This window comes from Canis aureus, chromosome 21 (assembly GCF_053574225.1).
Source record: "Canis aureus isolate CA01 chromosome 21, VMU_Caureus_v.1.0, whole genome shotgun sequence".
Lineage (NCBI taxonomy): Eukaryota > Metazoa > Chordata > Mammalia > Carnivora > Canidae > Canis > Canis aureus.
Genome location: NC_135631.1, coordinates 8392089 through 8419643, shown reverse-complemented (window position 1 = coordinate 8419643; position 27555 = coordinate 8392089). Strand labels below are relative to the sequence as shown.

At 54.3% G+C, this 27555-nt stretch overlaps 1 protein-coding gene across 4 annotated transcripts in view; it reads left to right on the top strand.

Moving 5' to 3' along the window:
• SHANK2 (SH3 and multiple ankyrin repeat domains 2) overlaps positions 1 to 27555 on the top strand; it is a 509914-nt gene that overhangs the window by 161031 nt on the left and 321328 nt on the right. For all 4 annotated transcript variants that reach the window (XM_077862790.1, XM_077862788.1, XM_077862792.1 and 1 more), the window contains exon 11: positions 16590 to 16656. In XM_077862790.1, coding sequence (XP_077718916.1) covers positions 16590 to 16656 — 67 coding nt within the window. The remainder of the gene's footprint in view (positions 1 to 16589; positions 16657 to 27555) is intronic.

The following is a 27555-nucleotide window of genomic DNA, read 5'->3' as shown; positions in this document are numbered from 1 at the left end:
TCATGAGACACACACACACACACACACACACACACACACACACGGGGGGGGGGCAGAGACACAGAGATACACTCCCTCCCACAGAGGGAGAAGCAGGCTCCACACAGGGAGCCCGACGTGGGACTTGATCCTGGGTCTCTAGGACCACACTCTGGGCCGAAGGCGCTAAACCGCTGAGCCACCCGGGCTGCCCCCAGGTTGTTTTCTATATTGAGTTTGTTTGTTTTTTTGTTGTTGCTGTTTGTTCATCTGTTCTGTCTCATAGATTCCACATATGGGTAAAATCATACAGTATTTGTTTTTCTCTGATTAACTTGTTTCACTAGGTCCATTCATGTTGTTGCAAATGGCAAGATCTCATCCTTTTTATGGCTGAGTAATATTCCATTACATACACTGACACGTGAATATATATGTTCACTTATCCATCAACAGACACTGAGTTGCTTCCATATCTTGGTTATTTTAAATACTGCTATAATAAACATAGGGGTGCATATATCTTTTTGGATTAGTGTTTTCATTTTCTTTGGGTAAATACCCAGTAGTGCAATTACTGGCTCATAGGGTATTTCTATTGTAAATTTTTGGGGGGACCTCCATACTGTTTTCCACAGTGGCTGCATCAATTTGCATTTCCACCAACAGTGAATGAGGGTTCTGTTTTCTCCAAATCCTCACCAACATCTTTTGTTTCCTGTGTTGTTGAGCTTAGCCATTCTGACAAGTGTGAGATGGTATCTCATGGTAGTTTTGATTTGTATTTCCCTGATAATCAGTGATGTTGAGCATCTTCTCATGTGTCTGTTGGCCGTCTGTATGTCTTTTCTACAGAAATGTCTATCAAGGTCCTCTGCCCATTTTAATTGGATTTTGGGGGGTGGGGGAGTTGGTGTTTATTTGTTTAAGTTCTTCATATATTTTGAATATTAACCCCTAATTGATTATATACTAGTAACTATCTTCTCCCATTCAGTACATTGTCTTTTTGTTTTGTTAATGGTTTCCTTCCCTGTAAAAAGCTTCTTATTTTAGTGTAGTCCCAACAGTTTATTTTTGCTTTAGTTTCCCTTGCCTCAGGGGACAGATCCATGAATGTGTTGCTAAGACTGACGTCCAAGAGAGTACTGGCTGTATTTTCTCTTAGGAGTTTTATGGTTTCAGGCCTCATGTTTAGGTTTTTAATTAATTCTTTTTTTAGGTGTTCCAATTCTCCGTTCAAATTATTCATCAGCTATTTTCTCATATTTTTCCTTTATTGTCTGTAAGATATTAATTATCTTAAAGTTCTTAGCCACTCATGCAAGTGTCTGCACCATCCATGGATCTGTTTCTGTTGACTGAGTTTTCTCTTTATTTCTAACCCCTGTCACTATCCCTGGGAATGATTAGTAATTATTTATAGAATGTCAGGCATTGTGTATATTTGAAAAATTATAGAGACTCCAGATAATGTTCTTTGCTTTCAAAGAGGATCACCCTGTCTTGCACTAGGTAGACAGAATGGGGGCTTTTTACCCTAATCTGGTCCCAGATGGGGCTGAAGCAAGACTGGGTTGGTTTTGCAATGATGCGTTCAAGCCCAGCTTGCTCCTCCTCCCAGAGTGGGGCCCTAAGATGCTCTCAGCTAAGCACCTGCTGTGCCCACTGCTCCCTTCTGCCTGGTAGGCCCTACACCCCAGTGCTCATGCCTTGCTCCTTTGCCTTCTGTCCCTCTGAGGTTCAGAGTCCCCTAAAAATATTTGTCTTGAAAGGAAAAGCAGCTAAGTGTTTCTCATTCAGTTTTCCGCTCTTCCTTCCCACCTAGACTTTGGCCCTTTGGGTTTGCAGTTTTGACTGTTCACTAACCCTGCCTAATGCTGAACACTGCACTGAATTCCCTGCACCCAGCAGGGGTCAGCCTAGGATTCCCAGCCCTTTTCCAGAGTTGGAAATGGGCATATGGCCCCAGGGAAAAGCAGCTGTGGGATGTGAGCTTCCCTCCTCACTATGGCCCTGCACAGTGACAGTTGTGGTAGCTCAACAGAGGTGCCTGCTGTGTTGTCTTTGTTCATTCTACTCTGTTCTTCTTGGGGACATGATCACCTGCCTCTAGCGGATCACCTGCCTCTAGCCCTTTCTTCACGCCTATCCATGCTCAAATGGAGGCTTTTTCAGATCATTTCCTAAGCCTTTTGAGCATGACTGCCATCAGTGACGGTGACAAGAATTTGCATGCTCCCGGAGCAAATTTCTTGCTCAGACTTGGAAGCAGTCATTTTTCCAGGGAAGCCTCATTCCTTTTAGCACCAAGTGGTGTTTAGGGGCCACATTCTAAGTGTAAGGGGCGTGCTTATTTACATCATAAGTCATCTCGGTATTGTTAGTAATTCAGGACAAGGTTTTTCCCCTAACCTTGATCCTGCATCTGTGTCCCCTTTCAAACAGGCTGAACCCTCAGGTCTCCATCAGCAGTGCTGGTTTATTCTATCATACTCATGCAAAAATCTCCTGGTAATAATGGTGACACCTCCACCAGTAATGTGATGCTGGGATGGTTTAAGTTCTGTTTGTCGTCGGAATAGATCCCATCAGGAATGTGCAATGAAGTCTGTGTTTGAAAGTCATTTGGAATAATTTTTCTCTATTTGTTTATGCCACCAGCTCTATATGCATTTAGATTCGTTTTGTTTAATTTTACTTTTGATTGTTAACAACTGGTTTTCAGGTTTTTAAAATTTTAATGATATGTAAAATATCTGCATCATTCCAAAGTCAAATCTATATAACAAGGGAAACATGAAGTCACCATTTCTCCTTCTCCTTTATAGTCTCTCTCTCTCTCTTTTTTTTTTTTTAATATTCACTCATTTATTTTAGAGAGAGCGTGTGTGCTCGTGCACACAGCAGGAAGAGCAGAGGGAGAGAGAATCCTCAGGCAGACTCCCTGCTGAACGTGAAGCCCAACACAGGGCTTGATCTCATGATGCAGGGCTCAACCCTGTGACCTTGAGATCATGACCTGAGCTGAAACCAAGAGTCAGAGGCTTAATCAACTGAGCCACCCAGGCGCCCCCTCAGTCTCTTCTTTCTTTCCCATAAGGACTAATGTTTTTAAACATTTTCTTCTATTCTTTATAGAACATGCTTTTCAAAAATAATAATTATTATAGTAGAACCTGCCATTTATCACGTGCTTGTGTATCAGGCGGTGCTAATTACTCTGCACACACGATCTCACTGGGATTGGCAGGTTACCTGTGAGGGAGGGTCATTATTACCGCCGCAGGTGAGGAAGCTGAGGCTCAGAGATGTGAAGTGACACAGCCAAAGCCACACAGCGCGTGTGCTCTACGCTGGCACTAGAAGCCTGGCCACTCTGCTCTGTTCTCTGTAGCTTTGGAAACCATCAGGTACCAAGTGCTGATTGGTTGCTTTTGATGAATAATTTTTAAAAATACCCACATAGACTTCTGCACGTTTTACTCCTGAGCTGACAAGCCCCCGGGTTGTGCGTGGCTCGGACAAGAAGCCGGGAGTGGGCGGTGGCCTGTGACTCAGGACGCGGTTGTCTCCGTGGGACTGGAGCCGTTGGCCCCTGTCCCCAGGGCGGGAGAGCCATGAGCGCTTGTTAGGAGCGGCGTATGACTTCTGTCCTCGGACCCGAGCCGGCGCCCGGAGCAGCAGGCCCCGGGGATTGAGTTCTCCTGTTGCCTCGGCTCTTGTCACGGCAGGTGAGTGGGTGCCCGCGTTGTAGCAACTGCCTTTCTTTCCCGGCTCCGACAGTGAAACAGTGTAAGACGTGGGCTGGTTGGAGATGCTCCCCTGGTCGCTTTCTGACACCAGGTACAGCCTTAGCCCACGTGTCATGAGAAGCAAGCCGGGCCGGATGGACAGGGACCCGTTCCCTCTCCCGGGACCCTGCTGGTGGCTCCACCGCGTGGCCACCTTTCTGGGTCCCCACCCCTCCCCTTGCCTTCCCAGGTTCCCAGGTTCTGTTTCCTAATAACAATGAAGCACAGCAACCCCGAGGAACTCAGCCCTGGTGTCCGGAGCCCCGACACCGCAGGCACAATGCCTGGGACCTCAGGCCTGTGAGGTGTAGCAGGGGAGTGTCTGCTGCTCAGGGAGCAGGTGTGCAGGTGCGCATGGAGCCTGCCTATGGACTCAGGGTGTCCCGCTCACCTCACCCCTGCTGCTGGCCCCACCGTGCACACAGGCACACTCGGCAGGGAGCCCCCCATTCTCTGCTCAGACCCTGGGAGACGGCACATGGTGTGCTTGCTGCAGGAAGGGCAGGGGCCTTGGGGTGGTTCAGTGACACAGGGGGACGATTATACCATCACCCTCTTCTCTGTGGATCGGGCCCCATTACGGTTCTGGTGATGTCTGCGCTTGCTGTGCCACCTCGTGAAAGCTGGCTGGGGAGGGACTGGGCAGCCGTGAGTGTGTGTGTGTGTGTGTGTGTGTGTGTGTGTGTGTGTGTGTGCAGCTGAGGCAGGATTTAGCATTTCTGGTCTCTGCCAGCTTTGCATTCTGGAAGCACCAGGGGATTTTCTTCCTCCATCCATTCTGAGCACGTGACAGGTCATCAGGGCACCTCTGTTGAGACTCCCATCATCCTTTCCGGGTTTCCCATGCCCTCTGACCTGACCCAGAACAGCACCCCTGAGTCCTACCTGCTGGCCCCCTCCCCCAGGAATGTTCCAGAGCAAGCTAGACAACTAGCTCTGGTCTGCTCCCTGCCCAAGATGTGACGGGTGGCTGAGGGGGTCACCTGCCCTGCAGGACTCACGGGACATCCCCGACCTGGATCACAGTGGCTTTGGGGAACCAGGACAGAGGGCGTGGGCAGCGTTGCCTCCTCTTTGATCCTCTGCTGCAGAGAACAGGGGGACTCCCTGACTCCTAGTAGGAAGCGGGTTACTGCCCGGGAGAGAGGGTGGTGGGGAGGCCCACGAAACACAGAGACACACTCAGGTGTCTGCTGGACCAGGTGTGTTAATGGAGTTGATTTGTAGAAATTAAGGTTTTAGTTGATTGTATTTTCATCAAAAACCAGAAAGCTTTAAAACATGACCTTGATTTTGCAGCTAAAAGATACATCTTCCCTTCTGGGGGCCATGCCTCTGCCTATCCCTAGGCTTGCAGGGGCCAGTTCCCTCTTCCTCCCCGACAGAGAGGTCACACCCTGGGGGTGCTCAAGGATCCTCAGACAGCTGGGGCAGTGACATCACAGGGTGGGCTCAGCGATGAAGGTCTCTGATCCAGTCAGCAGGGTCCCAGTGTTGCCCAGGCAGGTGTGAGGCACCCCTGGTGTGGCTCTGGGCCTTCCCATAAGTGGGATACAGCACTGCTACTCTGCTCAGCAATAGCTATTTTGGGGATTATTGTCTCTCATTATCTGTCTACAGACGGCACCATGAATCATAACTGGAAGAATTAAAATGTTAGGCATCAGGACGCAGTTGCTAAGGAATTTGGGGGGAGGGGGGTGGTGTACAGTGCGCTAACACACGTCGGCGGATCTTGGAACAGCTGCCACTCACAGCGGAGAGGAGAGTCCCAGTGGCAGTGAGTGCCTCAAAGGGACCAAGTTCTGTGTTTAAAAGAAGACATCGGTATTTTGATCTGTAATATCGAGACCAAGGACAAACTTGTCATGCAAGCAGGCAGTACCCAGAAATCATCCGTAGGGTGATAATCATGATCACAAGCTGGTAGGCGAGAGCAGTCAGCTTAACCCCCAAGGGGCATTGCTGAGACCAGGGGGGACAGAAGCCCAAATGCAGCCTTGCAGTGAGTAGAGGTCATTGCCAAAGTTCCCATTACCTAGAAGGTTCCTGAGGTTGCAGTCAGAGGCTTTGAAGGTTGTAATTGTCTTGCTCTTCGTATACTTGGCATCTCACACATGCTTCGAAGATGCATTGTTTTTTTTATTGTTGTTGTTGGGCCTTTCTGTGCCAGCTTGGAATTCCCAATCTTCCTCTTGGTTCTTTTGAGCTCCCAGTGAGTCCCCTCTCCCCCGCCCCCGGCCCTGGCTGCCATCAGAAGCAGGCGCCTGTGTCTTCTCAAGGTCCTGCTTGGGGTTGAGGGGGCAGCGGAGCAAGCGTGGTCACTCCCTGGGTGGCCTGAGGGCTCCAGCATAAATCCTCCACAGCCAGGGTTTCCCCTGCTGGCTGTGCCAGGGTAAATACGCTAAATCAAAAAGTGGATTAATTTAAGAGCAATAAACATCCACATAGCCGCTCTAATGAACGCATCCTGACGGCAGCTGTTTTCCCTGATGAAGCGTGATAAGCATTACCTGAGTAATTAGGGGATTGGAGGTACACGGAGCCGTGTTTCCAGGATGGAGGTGTAGGGAACGCTCTGTCGGAGCACAGATGCGCCAGTTGGGCCAGGGTCCCATGTGCGTGAAGCTCCCCCGTCCCAGGACAAGATCGTTCTGCGGCATCTTTTGTTCAGGTCTGGGGCACGATTTAGAGCCAGCATCTTAGCACAAAATCTTCTCTTTCAGCCCCCAGGCCCCAAAAGGGGACCTCTGTGCCAAGGCATATAGTTTTAGCGGTTTGAATTATTTTCAAGGATCTTAAAAACTCGTTTAGGAAAACAGCCCCCTCTTTGTGCCAAGGTTTACTAGCAGGTTACGGAGAGCCAAAGCACTCTCCCCGGGTTTTTCCTAAGAAAGTAAATGCCTCTGGAATTTTTTTTTTTATTCCTAAAGGTATTAAAAAGCAATTTTATGTTATTTCGTCATGTTGAATGTAATTCACGAACCTCCCCTTGCATTTTCGCAGCTAGAACCCACTGGGTATTCATTATGTTTCCTGAGTGGTCAGCGTTCCCACAATAGGATCTGTGATTTTACGTGTATGAAGGGAAAAGAAGGAAGAAATATCTCTTTATGTAATAAGTTTCTTCTGCGGCATTGGGATTAATTACAAGCTGGATGTCTTTTTTTTCTAAGGGACACAACCTAGCCTGAATTTCTTAATAAGCACACTTAGGAGGTTGGTGCCAGGACAGGACGGGAGGAGGAGAGGGGGTTTTGCATTTCCTCTTCTTTTTCCTCCCAGAGAAGCAGGGACAGTGAGTGGTGTCAGCTCCCCAGGCTCAGGCCTCCATGGCTCACAGCTTGTCCCCAAGACCAAGAGGTGACACTGGGCAGCAGGCACAGGGCCACAGTGAGTTCTGCAGGGGAGCTTTGCTTTTTGATGCGATAGCTCCAGTCTGTAGGTCAGAAATCATCCCCCAGTGTGACATGTGGCAGTGGTTTTAATGAAATTGTGGATTTGGTTTCTTATGGAAGCTCATCAAAGAAAATTCTTTGGTGGAAGCACCAAATCAGGTCCCGCTTTTATGACCCTACGTGAACAGGTTTTCACGCACATCTTTCACTTTACTTAAGTGTCTTTGCATCGCTGAATAAAGTGAGGTCTTTTGTGTGTGGAAAGGTAAGCCTGAATCTGCTGTGGCCGCCTTTGTGAGCAATCGCCACCACCGCCATTCTTGCTCTGCTGATTTTGGGATAAGAAATGGCACTTTTGGGTAAATGCAGTCTTAGACTGTGGCTCCGTGGACACTGCCACTGTGGGTCCATCAGCAAGGGCTCCAGTGAGGTGGTGTATTTGGTTCTTGGTCCGAGTTTTGCAACCTTTGCTCTTTCAGACTTCTGGGAAAGCGGAGAATTGATTTTATTTTAAAGAGAACAATGATGAGGTTAAAAAAAAGAGCGAGTGTTTTTAGGAGCAAATGTAACTTAAAACTGCCCATTTTGGGGTGCCGGTGTGGCTCGGTAGGTTAAGTATCTGACTCTTGGTTTCAGTGCAGGTCATGATCTCGGGGTCATGGGCTCAAGCCCGTGTGGGGTTCCATGCTGAGTGGGGAGTCTTCTTGAGATCTTCTCTCTCCTTCTCCCTCTGCCCTCCCTCTGCTTGCATTCTCTCTCTCTCTCTCAAATAAAATAGATTAAATCTTAAGAAAAACCCCACCCATTTCACACACACCCTCAAGAATTAAGAAGATGGACCAAGTGTGAGTGAGGACACGGAGCAGCTGGAACCCCGGCTCGCAGCTGGCAGGAATGCACAACGGCTCCCGTCTGGAAGGAAGGCAGTTTCTCAGGCAGTGAGACATGTGCCCCCATTACTCAGCCACTGCACACGTCAAGAGTGGCCAAAAGAAACCAAAAACACGTGGCCACCAGAGTCCATGTAGGAAGATGTCACAGCAGCTTCATACACCATACACAGCCAAGTGTCCCCATGAACAGGTGCATCCATTTGGTGTGTCCGTCAATGGGATATTCCTCAGCTATAGAGACGAGGACATTCTGGAACCCTGACGCCATGTTAGATGAGCCTCCAAAACATGGCACTAAGAGAGGCCGGACCCACGAGCACATGTAGCTTGTGATTCCAGGCATGACCTTCCACCACACAGAGACATGACTAATATATGGTGAGAGGAGCTAGGGCATTCTGAGGTTGTCCGAAGAGGGAGGGGGAAATTGTCCAGCAGGGGTGTGGGAGCCTTTTGGGGTGATGGAGACACTCTGGTTCTTGGTTGGAGTGGTGCTGAATGGGTCTATACCGCATGCTCATCCGATGGTGGGTTCCAGTCTGTGCGTGTCACTGTATATACTGTCACCTAAATAAAAACAGTCTAATGACTGGGAGGGGCAGGAGAGGCACTTGGAGAGTTGATGAGAGGCTGTTTGGGGATGAATGCTGGTCCAGTTGGGTCATTACATGTCAGAGAAAGCCCTTCTTTTCTCTGGATGCTGAAACAGGGAAGCACCACAGTGGTTTGGCAAGAGCAGGTGCATGCCTGCACCCCACCAAGCAGCATGAAAACGACCAGGGGACTAAGGTGGCTAGTGTATTGCTTTTCACTGCGCTCTTCTTTCAGTTTTGGGGGTGCATTTGAGAATTTTTATAATAAATCATGGGGGTGGCAGAAATAAAGGCTCTGTGTAAAGATAAGACTCAGGAAGCAATTTCTGCTCCTGTGTTTCCGCCCCCTGACAATTCTCTCTCCGTGGCTCCCGGCCCCCACCTCATGAGCTCTGTAGACAGATAAGATGTTGATGGGACAGGTTCTCAAGCCATCATGTGTGACTGGATGTGGGCTGGGAGAAGGCATGTCCGAGAGGGACATGAGGACGTTCTCCTCTTGTGTGAATAAGCAAGGTGTCTTGGGCTGAGCTGTGTCCTGAAATTCCTGTGTTGAAGCTCTGACCCTCAGCACCTCAGAATGGGTCTATATCTGGAAATGGGGTCTTCAAAGAGGTATGGGGCCATTGGGCTGGCCCTGATCCAGTGTGCCTGGGGTTTCTGTAAGAAGAAGGGATCCGACACAGACATGCATGGAGGAATGACCCCATGAGGACCCAGGGAGAGCACAGCCGCCCACACACATGCAGGGAGGCCTCAGGAGGACCCCATCCTACTGACTTCCAGCCTCCAGGACCAGGAGACCATATACACTTATACCCTTGAAGTTGCCCCGTCTGTCATATTTGTTGTGGTGGCTGGCCTGAGCTGGCTCCTCTGCATGTGTGTGGTGGTCTCAGCTGTCACTTCTTTCTTTGCTTACTGTCCTGCAGAAAATGCCACTGGATTTCTGCTCCCAAATCACATCTCGTACTGATCTCTCTCATATACCTCTTTGTGAGCAAGGTGGCTCTGCCCCAACCGAGGAGCCAGAGCTCTCCTGTGATCAGAGGACACGTGCATAGCGCGCTGGCTGCGAGCCCCCAGGCTTTGGGGTCCAGCATTTGAGGTCTACCCAAATGTAAGGTAGAAATCCAGCATCCTTGAGTCCTACAGCCCACCTCCTCATTGGTGAGGCAGGAATCACAGCAGCGCTACTTAGGGGTGCGTGAGGGTTAAGTCAGATGCTGCAGTTAGGAGCCTGGGGAGCATAGGTGCTAAGCACTGCGCTGTCCCCGCCATTAGCTGCAGCACCATAGTTGTTACCGCGGTGTCCTGGAAGCCAGCCCAGGAGCAGCCTTAACCCCTGAGATTGCGTCCCCAGCCTGGGCCTCCAGGACTGAGAGGCTCTAGAGGCATCTCCCTGCTTCTCTGCCTGCTCATGCCTCTCCAACCTGAGAGTCCCCACACCAGCTGCTCTCTTGAAGGCTGTTTCTCTGCAAACACAGAAGAACCATTTGCTCTTTAACAAGATTTCCGGGAGCAAACAGTGTCCTTCAAAGCTGGTGCTATTTCAGAGGGGAAATTTGCATTTTATTGGCAAATCGGTCTGGGAGGGGGATGATGTACTTGGTGGATGTGAAATAATTACCTCCCGTTTCTGTGTGTGTGCAATGCTAAACTTTTATGCCTCTCTCAGATGTTTTTTATGACTTCTTTTCACCTCGACTACCATAAATATTTTATATAACAGAGGTCTGGATAATGCTGCGCAGAAGACTCTCCTACATAAGAGGGCCTGGGGGTCATGGCCCCTCCGTGGAGCTGGGGGCTCGCTCACCCGGTTGGTGGTTTCCTTGCACAGCTGGGCTCAGCAACTTAGATGATGAAAGTAGATGAGCTGGATCGTAGTCTGTCTTTGCCTGTTGATTGGATCACAAACCTCTAGATGTTGAAGATGGCTTTTCTTCCAAAGTGTGAGCTCTCAGAGCCTACCACAGGGTTCAGTGTCTCCCTTATGACCAGGGAATAATTGAGGTGCGAATCTCAGCTCCCGGAGGGTTACCTTGCAGATATCAGTGCCCTGTTTTCAAACAGTCTGAGCTGTGGCAGCAGGGGCATCATGCAGCCCCCAGAGCAAGGAGACCCTAGGAGTCTCAGCAGGGGGAGACCTTTGTCTGTATCAGGCAGCCCTTCTAAAGGGCTCCCTGGAAGACCCCAGGAAGTACATAATACCCTCTATGGGCTCAAGCCATCCATCCACCCGTCCACTCAATCACCACCCTTCCATGCACTCACTCATCATCCATGTACCCACCCCCTCATGCATCCAACCAGCCCGACCGGCACCTGCCAGCCTTCCTGCACCCTCGGGACCCCAGTGGCCTGGTCCCCATGGCAGAGACCCCTGGGGGCGCTGGGAAGTGGGTGTGATGAGCTCTCTTCCCCACACTGGTCTCAACACCAGGCTCCAGGAGGGCCTCCTTGGCATGGACAGAGGTCCCTATCTCGGACGTCATAACTGATGCCAGCAGGGACAGAAAGTGCTCCCTATGGCTTCCCTGGGAGCCTAAATGGGAGAAATAAAGTCCCCTATGCCTCATGTCTGTAGAAGGTCTTGACTCCTTCCCAACGGCGGGTGTGGAACTGGGGCCAGAATGGAGGCGACCGGTCTGGTGTGAATGCCCGGTGTGCTCCAGAGGTGGCTGTCTGATGCCCGATAGTCTCGGGTCACAGCCCAGAACTGGCTGCCCACCTGCCTTCAGGACTCTTCCCACACACATGGGCATCCCAGCTCCAGGACTTTCTCTTCCTCACCCCTGCAAGGGCCCCAGCTCCAGCCTTCCCCCTCTGCCGTCTCCATCCTGCCTGTTATGGGGCCAGACTGGCATGTACACTGCATCACCAACTGTCCGCCAAATCCCCTGCAGCCCCTGCCAGGGCACCTTCTCCCAGTGCACCTGCCAGCACCCTCTGTGTGTTCCCAAGTGAGGAAGGAAGCAGGTCTGTGGCTTAAGAAAGGAGGGGTCAGTACATGCCTCTCTGAGTCCAGAGGAGCCCCTGCATCTCCGGTCTCCCCAGATCCAAACACCTGCCACAGGGTGGATGCCTACATCTCACGAGGGAGGCTCCCAGATGGCTGGCCCTATTCTGTGCTGTTGAGTTGTTCTTCAGACGGGGTGGGGGGGAGGGGGGAGACAAGGGTGGGGGGGCAGGTGCAGGGAGGGAGGAGGAGGTGGGGCAGGTGAGTCAGAAGGCAAAGGTTCTCCTGTCTTCACACTGTCCCCTCCGACTGCAGGGCAGCATCCATCCTCCTGGAGAGTGCGTTTACACTCCCAGAACACTATTGCTGCATGGCTTTCTGTGGCCCCCCAGCTGAGGCAGCCTGCCCAGTGTGGCTGGTCATACACCCTTGGGGGCAATGTGTCATATCCTCATCCTTGTGCTACTGCATTCTGCTAAAGTGACTGACCTGTGTGATTCCATTACAACTTCTTTTTAAATGCCTTAGTCAGTGAAAGATATTTATAGCCTTACTCTGTGCCATGATAATTAGGTAAAGATTCTGGACTTGAACGGTGTGAGTTAACGTCTAGGCTTCAGCTGTGGGGTGTCAGGCAAGTTACTTAACCTCTCTGTGCCTCAGGGTTCTTAAATGTCAAGTAGAGATAAGGGGGCCCACTTCATAGAGTAGTTAGGATCAGAGGGGGGCTATCCTTATAAAGCCCTTGGAGCCAACTGTGTCCGTGTAAGCACTTGATATCTGTGTGTTATGATTTTTATTATTAATATGATGTGTATACCTGTAACTAAGGAAAACTGACCCCAACATCTTACTTTATTTATGCAACCAAGCCAGCAGCGACACGCTGGCTGGATGGCCCTGAGACACTGCCATCAGACCCGGTCCCCTCTCCATCCTTCTGTAAAGCATTTACCATGCCAAGCCCGGGGTGGGTAGCAGGGATGTTGCAATGGAGCAGGACAGGCAGGTGGCCCCTTCCTACAGGAGAGGGCTTTCCTGGCCCTGAAGTCATCCAGGAGGGACGGTCAAGCAGGCTTCATGGCTGCACGGTACCTCGGTTTGCAGCTCCTAAATCTTTTTTCAGGGAAGTATAAACTTGGACTTGCTGGTTTCTGGTCCTTTCCAGAGTTATTTTTAGCAGCCATCCCGGGTGTGCCATGTGGGGCAGATGTGGGTGTGCACTTGTGTGTGTCTGATTGTGCACAGAGGGCCTTTGCAAGGAGCTGTGTGCCACTCACACCAAAGTAGTCCGTAGTAATCAGTGACAGTAGTGACGGCGAGCCTTTTTAGGGGCTTCCCACCTGCCAGGCCCTGCTGTAGCCCTATTTATGTGTGTCTTATCGAATCCTCCCACCGAACCCACTTTGCAGATAACAAAGCTGAGGCCCATGGATTAACTGTCATGCCAAAGGTCACAGTATCGGTCTGGCAGCCTGGGGTCAGAGCCTTTCACCTCTAAGCACCTGTCTGCCTGTTGCATGTGGGCCACTGGGCTGGGGCTATCCTGGATGGATAGGTGAGCGGGGGGTGGGGGTGGGCTGATTCTCATCGCGGGAGGGGGCACCTCAGGTGGCCGACTACCTGACTGAAACTGTCTGGACACAGTTTCTCCTTCAACACCTCCCTGCCTTCCATTGCCCCCCGACAGAGGCAGAGCTCTGGGGACTGGTGTTACCCAGAGGTGAGAGGTCAGAGAGGGGTGCATATGCCAGGGCTGCCCTGCCCCTGTGTGTGTTGTCTGAGGCCTTTCCCTTCCCCCCACCAACCCCCGTCATCCCAGCACCCCCATGCCTTGGTGGGAGATGGCTATCCCAAAGTTCAGGCATCTCTCCAACACCTGCTGGCCCTTGCAGATGGATCATGTTCCATATTTATTTGACCTTCTGGCCAGCTGGTCCACACAGGTGCATTTTGCCTTTTTCATTTAATTGTGGCAAAATATATAAAAACCCTAAATTCTATTATCTTCACCTGTTTTGTGGCATTCCATACATTGTTCTGAAATCCTCGCCACCATCCATCTCTAGAACTCTTTCCATCTTGAGAAACCAAAACTCCATCCCCAGGAAACACTAGCCCGCATCCCCTCTGCCAGCTCCAGCGCCTGCTGTCCTGCCGCGTGTCTTTGTAGATCTGATGGTTCTAGGGACCTCGTGTGAATGAGGGCCTACAGGATCTGTCCGTTCGTGTCTGGCCTGTTTCACGGGGCAGGTGCATCCCTGTGGTAGCAGGTGTCAGGAATCCCGTCCTTTCTAAGGCTGGATAATGTTCCACCGTATGACAGCATTTTGCTCGTCTGTTCCTCTATTGACGGGCACAGGGGTGGTTCCACCTTTGGCTGTTGTGAGTCAGGCTGCCGAGAACATGGGTGTGCAGATACCTCGAGTCCCCGCTGTCTTCATCTGCTTGGGCTGCTGTGATGAAATACCACAGACCAGATGGCTCAAACAATTTATTCCTCATGGTTCTGGCGGCTGGAATCCCAAGGTCAGGGTGCCAGCATGGTTGGCTTCTGGGGAGGCCTTTCTTACTGGCCTTCCCGTTGCATCCTCACAGAGGTGGGGGCATGGGGAGAGCATCTCTGGTATCCTGTCCTTATGAGGGCACAAATCCCATGACAGGGGCCCCACCCTCGTGACCTCACCTGATCCTAACCACCTCCCAAAGACCCCACCTCCATATACCCCAGGGGTTAGGCTTCAGCGTAGGAATTTTGGGTGGGGGAGGACAGAGACATTCTGTGTGCAACGCTCCACCCCGGAAGCCCCCAAACCTGGGTCTTCTTGCATGTGAAATATGTTGATGTCACCTAACAGCCCCAAATGTCTCATGTCATCCCAGCACCATCTCTAAAGTCCAAGGTCCTATTTAAATATTATCCAGCTTGGGTGTGAGTGAGAATCAAGGTGTGGTTCATCCCCCAGCCGCAAAGCCGCGAAACGTGACAAGCTGTGTGAGCTCCAGCGTGCAGCAGCGAGACAGGCGCGCGGGAGACATTTCCCTTCCAAAGGAGAAAGTGAGCAGAAGGGAAGGACGTTGGGTCCCCGGCAGCCACGTACCTGGCCGCCTGCTCCGCAAGGTCTTGTAGCTCGAGAACAGATGCTTTACTGAGTCTGCTGAGTCACCCGTTAATCTCATCCAGAAACACCCTCACAGACGCACACACCTGGGCGCCCCTGTGGCTCAGTCAAGGTGACACATAAAATTAACCATTGTACTTGCTCTGGGTCCCTTTGGGTCTAAAGCCAGATGTGGGACTCCTGGATCGTACAGTAATGCCGTCAAGCTTTCTGAGGCCCTCCAAACTGTTTCCCACCGTGCCTGCACCCACTGGCATTCCCCGCAGCGGTGTCACTGGGTTCTATGCTACATCAGCCCTGCAGACCCTTCCTTCTGAGCCCCTATGTGCCAGCAGCTCTGTCTCCAGCTCCTCAGGGGGCTGCGTGGACCCCCCAGCTGGGCTCCCTGTCCTGTGTCCAGGGTCCTCGCCAGGTGGACGGTCCCCATAGGAGCATCATTCTACCTGACAACGGTTCCAGCTCTGCTTCTGTCTTTGCAGACCCAGCGGCTGCCCCCCAAATGGTCTTTGCCTCCCACCTTTTGCCCACCCTACCCCCAGCTGGTGTAGACGGGCTGCCACAGCTCCTCTTCCACTAGCAAGTCAGGCAGGGGCCAGCCTTGGCTGCTTCTGCTCCTGTCGGGAGGCATCATTGGAGGGCAGTAGGAGGTGGTGCCCAGAAGTGGAAGCCAACATCACTCCCCAGGGCAAGGGTCTGGGATCCGTGGTGCCTGTAGCCGTGTGGCCCCCCGGCCTCTGCGCTGAGTGGCATTGGTCCAGGGCACTCCAGGGCAGTGGGCCAGATGGGCAGAGACATACATTCAAGCAGCTTCTTGTGAGGAGCTGGCTCACGTGGCCATGGGGTCTGCAAGTTTGAAATCTGTAGGGCAGGGGGGAGACTGGCAGGGGAGGCTGCAGGCTTGAGGCCGGATGTCTTCTCTGAGAAACCAGGTTTTTCGAATAAGGCCTCCCCTGCCCCGACTGTCCCTGAAAGTCACCCGACCATAGATGTGTGTGTGTGTGCAGGCTGACTCCCCCGCGGGTGTAGACTGATGGTGCCGGGAGCCCTGCCCATGTGGGTTCTGGCACCGGTCTCCCTGGGGTCCCCCGGCAGGCCTTATTGCTTTAGCTCATGGGTCTGTCGGGCCCGGGTTGGGACCATTTCCCACAGTGTTGCCCTAGTGTTCTGCACGCATGCAGGGCTGGAGTCTTTCCCGCTGAACTGAAATCTGTTGAAGAGCTTTAGGTACTTTTTGGAGGATTCCCTTCTTGCTATGGGGAGGATGGGGCTCCCGGGTGTGCCTGGTGGGCGTACAGGTCACTGAGCGCCCCGCTGCTGTGCAGGTGGCCCCTGCGGCGGGCTTCTGGGCAGAGGCACGTTCTCCTGTAGGTTCTTCTCATGACACAGCAGGGGGGCCACAGGGGGTCCAACGTGGTGTTTGACTCTGCGGGTTGAGGGCTGATGGATTCTGTGGCTGCCGTTTAAAGAGCCGTGACTGTTCCTGCCATTTGAGGCAACACGGATGGTGATTGGCGCGGACCCTGCTGTGCACTGGGAAATTGCCGTGGTGATTGATCCCAAACGTTGTCATCACAGGGAAAGAAGGTTCTTGTATCTACAAGAGGTGACGTGTTGCGTAACCTCACGGCGATCTTCCCGCCTTCTTTGTATGTTGAGTCGTTAATGTCGTGCACTTGAAACTCACACAGCGTCGTGTGTCCCTTATATCTGAATAAAACCGAACATCTCTTGCTTCAAAACCAGGGGGCCGTGAGTGTGCCCTGCTGCGGCGAGGCCATCGGGGGTGTGGACGGGTGCGAACGGCCGTGCCGTGTGGCTGCCACCTTAACGCCGTGTCCGCTCTTGCAGGTGGCGATCATAGCCGGCAACTTCGAACTGGCGGAGTACATCAAGAACCACAAGGAGACGGACATTGGTGAGTGGGCTCGGGGACGCAGGGCTCCGTCGGGTGGGCGGACGCTCCCCGCCTCCTCGCATCCTCACGAGACTGGCCCGGGGCCCGTGTTTAACAGAACCTCACGGAAGCGTGGTCCTAGCCGCGTTTCCATCTTCGTGCTCATGTGTCCGTGACTCATGGCACGCGGTGCGTGTCGGTCACTGTCGTCCACCTGGTGTGTGGGACGAATCTGCGGCTAGCCTAGGCGGGTCTGTTGGAAGATTCTGTACAGTACACACTCTCATTTAAACTAAGAGGTGGCCATGTGAGGCAGAGCAGAGACCCGGTGGGACCCCTGACCTCCGGCTCTGAGGCCATTCCTCTGCCCCCGCAGTGGCGCTCATGACCATTCCCCTTTCTAGTACCCCTTATGCCATCCAGGAGGACCGTGTCTGGGGCTCCTCCTCTGTCCCATCGCCCTGCGGGCGGCTGGGCCCAGTCTTGCATCTCCGAAGAGCCCGCTGGCCTGTTTCCTCCGGCCCCGGGCCTGCACAGGACCTGCAGCGGGGAGCAGTCCCAGTGGACCAGCAGTGGTGAGCTTTCGAAGTCGGTGCCAATCCGTTGATGGGGTGGGCGGCAGGCTCGAATGCACCTGGAAAGGTGGCTGGATGGCATCTGTGTCTTACTGCTTGTGGCCCTCACCCCGTGTTTGGTGTTGGGGGTGAGGGAAACTACCTGTCTGGTTGTCAAGTCTTTATCGAGTCTTTACCATGTTCAGTGTATGGCTGGTACCCTCCTTGGGTCTGAGAATTGTGCAAGGATGCGGAGGCAGATGCTTTGCTTGCGTCATCCAGCACCCTGTGCAGTACATCAGGGCCTCCCGGGGGCCGCGTCTGATGCCAACACGGGTCCCTCCTGTGAACCAGGCAAAGGGCTGCATTGCTCTGAGACCTGGGCCTCCAGCTAGGCTGCATCAGCACCTCTGTGAGCACGTCCTAAAGATTGCTGACTTCGTGTCCGCCACGCAATTTAGGGAATGGGCTGAGCCCATGGGGTGCCAGCAGCTCCCTTCCTGCCATATCCCCAGCACAACAGAGTAGCACAGTGGGATGGGGTTAGCTTGAGGTCTGAGGGGATCGGCTGCTGTGCTGGGAAGTGGAATCTAGAGCAGGGCACGCCGCCCAGGAGGGGCAGGGAGCATGTGCAGGCCCCACCCACCACCGCAGCGCCTCCTGAGGGGAGCTGGTTGTGGGGGCAGCAAGCCCGGGGTTGCCCTCCTGACTGCTCTGAGCGCTGGCCTTGATGGGGCCGCACCCTGCCCTGGCTCCGGGAAGGGGGCCGAGAGACCCCTGGGACCCTCCCTGCCCCACTACCAGTATGAGCACCAGCCACTGCGCTGTCGTCCTTGCTAACTGCCAAGTGCCTTGAGGTACCAAGTTGATTTTAAAACAAAGAGGAGGGAGATTCCTGTCTCCTCCATTTGGAGATGTACCGAGCTTCCCTGTAAGGGATGCAGACAGCTCCATACTAGTTGAGCCACTTGTTTTTCTTATTACGAAAGGAGTGCCTGTCTGTAGGGTGAATAGGTTTTCATCACGACTCACCCATCCTGGCCCGTGGTTTATTTAAACTACAAAGGGCAGCCCCTGCTGACACGTGGCTGGTGCAGCTTCCATGTCTCTTGGCATGGGGACAAGGCCTGACACCTTTGGCTCTGTACCTTTGCAAGCCTACTGGGAGCTCCGTGAAGACACAGGGCCTGCTTTTACGATGAACCGAGGCAGGAGTCAGCACCTCTTGTTACCTACACCATGGGCTTTCCACTGTGTGCTCCCCAGGGCAGGGATGGTACGGAAATCTGTGCTTCCTGCAGGTTCCCTTCAGCATCTCCCAGGAAGGGAAAAAAGAGACCTCTCCTTTCCTGTGAGTCTTCTGATGAAGGGTCTGGCTGAACTAGCAAATTGGCACCAGGGCGCACGGAGCCTCTGGGTCCTTTGTGGGCAGAGTTATCCCTCGGTGCACTGATGCACTGGAGCTGTCAGTCCAGCATAAAACCCCTGTTCAGCCCTGTGCTCACTGAACCTTTGCCCTGTGGTCACCGTTACCTGCATCTGCCCTCGTTCCTGGAGGGGAGCAGATATCATATGTGTGGTGGGGAGCCTGGGCAGGATGGCACCCCGGGCCGTGAGGAGAGTGGATCCTGTGCACAAGGGTGGATCCCATGTAGGAGGGCAGATCCCGTGCATGAAGGTAGATCTTGTGCATGAAAGTAGATCCTGTGTAGGAGGGGAGGATCCCATGCAGGAGGGTGCATACTGGGCAGGAGGGCGCATCCTGGGCAGGAGGGCAGATGCCATGTATGGTGGGGAGCCTGGGCACTCGGCGCTGGACAGGAGGGTAGATCCCGTACATGAGGGTGGATCCTATGCAGGAGAGTGGATCCCATGCAGGGGAGTGGATCCCGTGCAGAAGGACAGATGCCCTTCTGCATCTGTGGTGGAGTCTAGGAGGGACAGCACCCTGTGCCGTGAGGAGGGTAGATCTTGTATATGATGGTGATTCCATGCAGGAGGGTAGATCTTGTGCATGACAGTGGATCCTGTGCAGGAGGGGAGGATCCCATGCAGGAGGGTGGGTCCTGTGTATGATGGTGATCCTGTGCAGGAGAGCAGATCCTGTGCAGGAGGGCGGATCCCATGCAGGAGGATGGATGCCCTGTGTGGTAGAGTCTAGGAGGGCCAGCCCCCCACGCCGTGCCTGAGAAGGCTTACAGCAGGGGGCATGCCAGCTGCTCGTCCTCATTCAGGGGGCGTTCCCTTTTAGACGGAGTTCCTGAAGGCCCATGGCCTCACCCTCAGCCCAGGTGATCTCCCGCCTAAGGATGGTGTCCACCCCACATCCTGACTCTTCCTTGATGTCCACACTCCACTCCACCACCTCACGCCATCCCCTGGCTGCACCCCTGCACCCCAGGATCATGGAGGGAGCTTGCAGATCAAGGATGCCGTCTCTGTGTGGCTCTCGTGGGGGGTACCCAGAGCAGGAAGGAAGAGGACACATGGGGTACAGAGTCCCCTCTCTGAGGTCGCCCTGGGGAAGTCCTGGCTCGGATACCTGAGACGTTGTCAGCCCAGGACTCCAGCAGAGGTGCTCCGGTGCTTCCCATCTGGAGAAGTCACGCGTCCTGAGCAAAGCCGTCTGCTGCTGGCTACCGGAGGGAACATCCTTTTCCTTCGCTCTGTGGTTTAACACAGTCTGATGTGCTGGAACCTCCTGAGAGAGGCCCTTGGGCTGCCTGAACTAGCTGGTACCAGGTGCCAGGGCTGTCACCCTCCATAAGCACTTTTCAGGACAACTGTTCATCGAGCACCTTCTCCTGTGCAGGCCCTGTGCCAATTTTGGAATTGAGAGACCTTCATGCATCCGAGGCCTGGCGCATTAGGAGGTGTGGACCACAGGGGCGATGCCCTCCTTGTTGCCCTGCCCCGGGTTCCAGAGCAAAAGTCCCCTGCAGACCCTGTGGCCCCTCTCAGACAGGACAGGCTACTGATCAGTTGCCTCCTTCAGGAGAAGGCACATGACTTCAGAAGGGTACACTCTTCCCTTCACTTTTCCTCTTGGATTGTTTCATCCACCCGTTTCCCCATGTCCTGGCCCCCGGCCACCTTGGCTGCTTTTCTACCCTCACCTGTCCCCCGGTGCTCATTCTGGGCTGCTGGCAGTCGATCCCCAAGACAGAGCTTGGGACCCCATTCCTGTTCCTGACTCTGAGTTGTCCACTCAAACCTCCCCATTGCCCAGCAGCATGTGCCAAACTTCCTAGAGCACAGACACCCAGGGCCACCCCCGAGGGACCCTGACCTGGGAGCCTGGGGTGGCATCTGTGGCCACCGTTGTATGTCCTTCCCGCATTCTGAGGCTGGGCATCCAAGTACCAGCCCCATCTCTGCTTCTCAGAACCCCTCACCTCCAGCGGGCTGGTTCAGAATGTGAGGATACGCCACGGCTAGTGTCCTGGGGCTGCTGTAGAGAGATGCCACTAGCTAGGCGGCACGAAACAAGCAAGATTTATCCTGCCACCATTCTGGAAGTCAGATGTGCAGAGGCGAGGTGTTGGCAGGGTTGGTCCATCATGGCCTCTCGCCGGTTCTGATGGTGGCCTGGGGTTGTTGGTGTGGCTCCTGTCCCTGCCGTGGCTGCATAGCCTGCTCTCTGCGTCCATTCTCAGATGCCTTCTGCTTTCTCTGATAAGGATGCACATCTTTGTATTTAGCGCCTACCCTAAATCCAGGATGCTCTCATCTTGGGATTCCTAAATTGATCCAGGGATTAGGATCCAGGCATGTGTTTTTGGGTTCACGTCAACCACTACTGTGGACACTCACGTTGCCATAGGATTGTCTTCCTGAGGCTGTCATCTCTGCAAAGACAGGTGGTGTCTGCCTTCCCCGTAGTGCCCGCACATAGTAGGCCCTCAGTAAATGCCTGTTGGTTGAATGAGCACACGAACTGCCTGTGTTCCCACTCCAAGCTCCTCCTCTCCCCCTCTCTTCTTGAAACAACAACCTGCTTTCCCCACACCTGGTCATAGTTGTCAAGGAGCAGAGCACATGTTATGGGCAGATGGGCCCCTGGATTGGACGTGTTTGCCTGAGTAGTGATGTCTTATCCCTCTCGAACATGCTCCGAGTCTGGGGGCACAGAGCTCACGGGGGCATGGGGAGAGGATGCATGGGCAGTGGGTTGCACTGGGGCAGTGTTCTCAGCCTTTCCACTAGCTAGTTCTGGAGCCGTGTTAGAGTGAAGGTGTCTCAGGTGCTGTTGGTGAGGCTCCGTGGCCACATGGCTCTCCAATTCCAGCTCCTGTGGCTCAGCTCCCTGACCCTCATCCTCTAGACCTGTGAGGGTGCTGTCACAATCTGTCCAGATCAAGGCCACTCTCCCATCTGCTCTGGACTCTTGGGTGGTAGGTGTCCAGTGTGATTGCTGGAGGGCTTCAACTTGTCCCCATGTGTCCTTTGTCTGTTCCTGTCCACCTCCAGAACCGTGGCAAGGGTGCTGGAGGGGCTGGGATGGGGCTGTTTCTATTTTATGATCTGCATTAAATCTTGACTTACTGCTCTCCAATAGCATTGGAGAAATGTGGGAGATGGGGACGTGTGTCCTGAACTCGAGGCTGGTGACCCTTGCCTCCCAGGCATCAGGACCAGGCCGCAGAGTTTTGTTTTTTAGACACTTAGTGGGGCTGGGACACCCTTTTGGAGAACAAGCCTCACAGGTCAGGACTTCAGACAGAAGAACTGAGGGTAAGACTCCCCTTTGTCTGCATTTCTGAATATAAATATGGTGGAAGGATCCCCAAAATTCCAGGCTGGGAGTGGGGGGATGTGGGGTCGGTGTCGATGCTTCAGAGCGAGCAAACTGCAGCACAAAACATTTTCCTGACTTACCTAGTCGGCGATGCCTTTCTCAAAAGCTCCTTTAAACCATCAAATAGCAGGACCCCCCCCCCCCCCCAGCCCGACTCAGAGCGACAGGTCCTTTATTTTCCGGACACAGAAGCACACCACCAAGAAGTCAGGGCACTTAGGATGCTCCAATGTGGCTCTCGGGGAAGACAGGAATCATGTTGAAAAGCAGTAAGGTGATTAACGGGTATTCCGAGGTCTGCAGCATCAGGAAATGGATCCAGCGTGCCGTGTGGATGCAAGTCTATCCCTTTAAAAGGGAGATTACATCTTGTCGTGAAACGTTCTGCTCACAACCGGCCGGCGTGCATGCTGCTACTGTGATGCTGTGGCTCTTTCTTTCTTTCTTTTTTTTTTTTCCTGAACTCCCTTCCTCTTTAAAAAATTAAATGTGATTTCCATTTGGTGATTTTATCTGCCAGCTCGGAGAAAGCGATGGTTTAAAAGCCACCGCCAGCACCGACGTTAATCCCCGCTTGCTGTCCTGCAGGGTTTAGCTGTGGCCGAGCCCACGAGCCCACGGGGTCTTCCAGGCTTTGCCATGGGGCGTTCGCGATGGCTTCTGTAGGACGGAGGTCCCCGTAGCAAGGCTGCCGGGGAGGCTGGGGAGCTTGTGTCCGAAACAGTCGTGCAATCATTAAGCATGTTGCAAGCTGATAAGCTTTGCACTGGCATAACCCATTTTTTCCAGTGTTTGTTATTTTTGTGTTTTGCCCGGCTTGGTGGGGAGATGCACTGTCAGATGCGCTGAATGGCATGGGTTGTTCTTCTTCAGCTGAACAAGGTTTGTTTTCATACATCTTGTCCTTCCGCAGCTATGGAGAGAGGAGCGAGGGGGTTTTGTGTTTCGAGATGAAGCACATTGAGCTGATGTGTGAGTCTGGGTGTCTGGGTAGCCGACTCAGGACGACGTGGTTACCGTTGCTAGGTTTCGAGACCGCGTGCCCGTATAATTGCGCGTCCGGTATGTACAGATGATGGATAGGGGGTGGTGTTTTCAAACAGATTTCTGAATGTAATATTTGTGTGTGGGTGGGGGGCGGTGTGCGAGAGAGAGGAGGTAAGTAAGACCCATGCTGATCTTGAGCGGCGATTCTTATTTTTTTTTTTCTTTTAAATAACCTGTTCGGTAGATCTCACCTGCTGTGAAATAAACCAGATCTGATTTGAAAGCAGCATTCCGTTTTCCTGGCATTTTGACTGTAAAAGGTGCCACTTACCATGAGACACGGGGGACCCTGTGTGTTTTCATGTGGGGCCAGCAGGTCCTGGGGAACCCCCCCCCCATTCCCAGCTTTTTCATCAGATCGGATCAGCTGGGGTCGGCAGTGCCGAGTCTCCCCTTTACGAGCCATTAAAGAGGTGCCTGGTCAAGGAAAGCCAGGCTGGTGCTTTTGCTAGAATATGGGGTGGCAATCACACAGCTGCTGTCTGGATCCCCAGAGCAAGCTGCAGGGGAGGGAGACATGATAAAGCCCCAGCGGACTGCAGCCAGAGCGGATGTGAGCAGCCCACTGCCGTCACCCGTCATGGTGACTCTGTTCCCGTGTCTCTGGCCTCCGCCGGGCTGCAGGCGCCGTGCAGTATGTGCGGGCTGTGCTCCGAGGTCCCCGCCTGCGCGAGCGGGACGCCCTCCCTGCGCGGGAGCTGTGGGCTGCGTCCGTCCTGCTCTGGGCTCATCCCCGTCCCTCTTTTCCTGCCTGCTGGTGGAGTGCTTGTTGCTGTGGTACCCCCTGCACCTCCCCCCCGCTCCCCCCCCCCCCCACCGCCTTCTGTGTACCTATCGCTGTAGCACTTTTATCCCCAGATCCAAACCCAGAGTGGACCTGCCGGGACATGAGCTAAGGTGACACCCTGTTTGGGACAGCCACAAGTTGCACATGCGTTCTGTTGGGATGGGGTTTCTCGTGCGGCCGTCTTCTGGCACCGCTGTCCAGGGAGGTGGACGTGGGAATCCCCCGAGGTCTCTGGCCCATTCCAAATGCTGTGTTCTGTGCCCTCCCAGGGACACTAGTCTTTGTCCTAAGAGCTGTGGCAGGGGCACGAAGCCTTGACCTCCCAGGCCTGCATGTTTCCACATGTCCTGTCTTCCTTTCCCGTGTTCTGTCTTGGAGTTCACCGGCATCCGCCCCCCTGCAGCCTCTTGGCCCACTCAGGCATGCTGTGGGCCTCTGAATGGTGCCCGAGGGAGGCTAGGGCTGGCGATGGGCCCACAGAGGCCCTGGCCCCGCTGTCCCGCATGCAGTGGACACATGTGGCTGCTGGAGAGTGGGTCCTATGAGAGATGCCCAGCAAATCCTCCCACCTGCCCACATGTCTGCTCCTTCCATCCTCTGGGTGGAACCGTTCCCCAAACCTGAGCCTCTCCTGGTTCTTTGCCTCCTGTTTTGGGGCAGCTTGAGCCCCTAGGGAAGAGCCCTACCCCACTCTGTCCCCAGCAGCACGGTGGAAGCCCCAGAGACCCACTGTCTGTCCCAGATCCTCAGCCACATAGGCACTGAAGAATCCCTTTCAGTGTGAGCATGTCCTTGTCCACTGACCTCCGACCACATCAGACCCCCAGCTCTTTTGATACAAAATAGCATGTAGTGTCGTGTGAAATTTGTAGATCATGGGATCTAACACATGCCCACATCGTCTGTAAAGATCGGCATGACACCCCTCGTCATCCCGTAAAGGAGCGGGGTGGTGGGGAGAGCAGAATGGGTGATGCCGTGGTCTGTGCTCCCGTGAGTGTGAGCAGGTGTCCTGCCTGGAGGACACACTGCGTCCTGCTGGGTCCCGTCAAATCCGAGAGCCCCTCCGGCAGCTGCGGCACGAAGTGTGCTCCGCCATCAGCAGCCAGGTTTTCCGAAGTGGGGAGGCCTCCGGACAAAGTTCTGGAGAAAATGCAAAGCATGTTTTCTCCCGTTTGGGTGGTGGTTCTGCTCCCACCACATCCAGCAGGTATGAAAGCCACACGGAAGTGTTTGTGCATGGGAGTCCCTTGGAAGAGCTCACGCGCAAAGGTAAACAGGCCTTGCATCTGAGTGAACGTCTTGCGGACCTGACGAGCCCCTGCGGCCTCCTGTAGGAACTGGGGTGTGCCTGGCCATAGGTGGGAGGCCCCTCCCTGGCTCCCCAGTACTCACTGGGCACGATACAAGGGCTCTGGCTCCGAGTTTTGCTTCTGATTGCTCGCCTCTGGCCTCGTGTGCCTTTGACTCCTGCCGGGGCCCTAGCCTGTGATGAGGACCACCATGGTCCAGCCGTGCACCAAGACAGGTGTGGGCTCCCTTCTGCTCGCTGTGCCCGCTGTCCTGCACCTGCCCTGCTTGTCCTCTCGGGGCCCCCGGTCCTCCCTCTGACCTTACCACACCACCCAGGCTCACGCCTCAGCCCACGTCCAGGCGGTTCCGGTTGCCCACTGTATCCTCCACCTGCAACTGTGCCGCTGCTATGTGTCCCAGGGGGAGGTGAGGTGTGTCCCGGGTTCCCTGGCCTTGTGGCTCCGTCCTGCCTCCTGCAGCCCTCCTCCTGCCCCCCTTCCCGCCCCCTTGGCCTCTTGGCTTGGATTCAGCTTTTTACCACACCATGTCATTCTCCTCCTGCCCGGACTACACTCCTGATGGAGGCCCTGGGGTGAGCGGGGACAGGACACTGTCCTAGCTGAGGAGCTGGACTTGCAGCCATTGGCTCCCTGCTGATGGAGAAGGTCTGTGACTGTGAGACGGATGGGGTGAGGCAGAAGTCCAAGTTATGGGGATCCCAAATCCCAATGGACCAAGAGTCTGGATGGCTTCCTGGAGGAGGAGGCAACAGGCTATCTTGATCCAGACAACAAAAACAGCTAATGCAGTTCAGGGCCCGTTCGTGCCCATGTTGCACTCGTGCCTCTTACGGGCCCACGGTGCCAGCCCCAGAGGAGGGTGGCACGGTCACTGTCCCCTGTTTACAGATGAGGCGAATGAGGTTTCCAGAGCCCTGGCACATGTCACACGTCGGGTCAGAGGGCAGTAACAGGGCTGGGGTTTGGACCCAGGCCCCTAGCTTCAGAGCCACCCTTGCTGTGTGTGATGCCGTCCTTAACCCTGTGCACCACCAGCTGCCCGAGTTCCTAGGTCCTCGCGAGGCCTCCAACAGCCCGTCCCCCCCAGGTCTCCCGTCCCTGTCGGAGCGGTCAGAGTGGGCTTCCCCCACCTGTTTGCACTTCCGCCTCGTGGGGGTCAGACAGGCAGCTCCCCTCCCGTGCTCCCCAGAACTGGGCCATCGGCCCCCAGCCCAGAGGAGGCCCTTCCGTGGATGAACCACGCCACCATGTACGAGGCCCTGGGGGGTGTCTGTCCGCAGTCCACCCCAGCGCCCTCGGCTGACTTCATCAGCAGGTTCCGGGGTCTGCCCACCTGCCCAAACCCACATCCGCACTGACGACCTCGGTCGCCCCAGCCTTGTTCTGCATCCCGTTGATGCTCCATCTCCGGCTCCCATCTGAGTCCACAGCAGTGGCACCGGGACCCTCTGAAGAGGGCAGCCCTGGGCCACGGCCACAGTGGTCTTTATCTCGGAGCTGTTTCATCCAGGAAAACCAGCGTCCCTATGCTCCGAGAGGAGAGCAATCCGCTGCTTGTAGGATGTGAATAGGAGGGCTCCCCTGGCTCCCCTGCACAGGCCTGTCCCCTGGGCTTCCCACCTGCCCATGGAAGCTGCCCCTTCTTCCATGTGCACTGGAGCTTGCCTTTCCTCCCCCTCCTCGCCCTCCTGCATGCCCCTGACATGTCCCTGAACTCCGGTCCTTGGTATGTCCCTCTGGGGGTGAGGGGTTTGGTGTGAGGTTTTAAACTTCTACTTCGCCATGAGGAATTCGGTGCATTTTTTACAAAGGACCCAGTAGAGCTGAAGGTCTAGAGTTCTGGAACTCTCCTCGCCTTCCACCTCCCCGCTCTGGACAGAGAGCCTGGTGGGGCCTCCTCAGGAGAGGACAGTCCACTCCGTGGACGTTAGCTGCTGTCTGTAAGATGTGCCCCCAGCCCCAGTCTTCTCGGTGAAAGCAATAGACTCTGAAGGTGTTTTCAGGAGTCGTCGTTTTCTAGGGGTGATGGACTCAATGTGATAGAGTCCAGCATTTCCTCCCAGATCCCCCGGAAACCCAGGCTGCCCCTGTGGATCCTGCACCTGCCTGAGTGAGAACAGTGCTGGGAAGCATGCTGCTGAGCCAGGTGCCTGTCATCGAGTCCCCATGCTGGGTGGGCGGGAAGTCCATGCACCAGAGGGGCAGGCAGGGGCTTTTCCTAGGCGGTTCCTCCCACCTCGTGGGGGCAAAGAACCAAACCCAGAGCAGAATGGTCCCTGTTCACCCAGGTGTGTGCCCCTGGGCCACTCTGAGACCATGTCCATGTCGGGTGACCAGTGTGGAGCCCACAGAAGCCCCTGGTCCTCTGGGGCCCCCACTTACCAGTCCAGCCAGCCTTCTCTTTTTCCAGCCCCTTCCGTG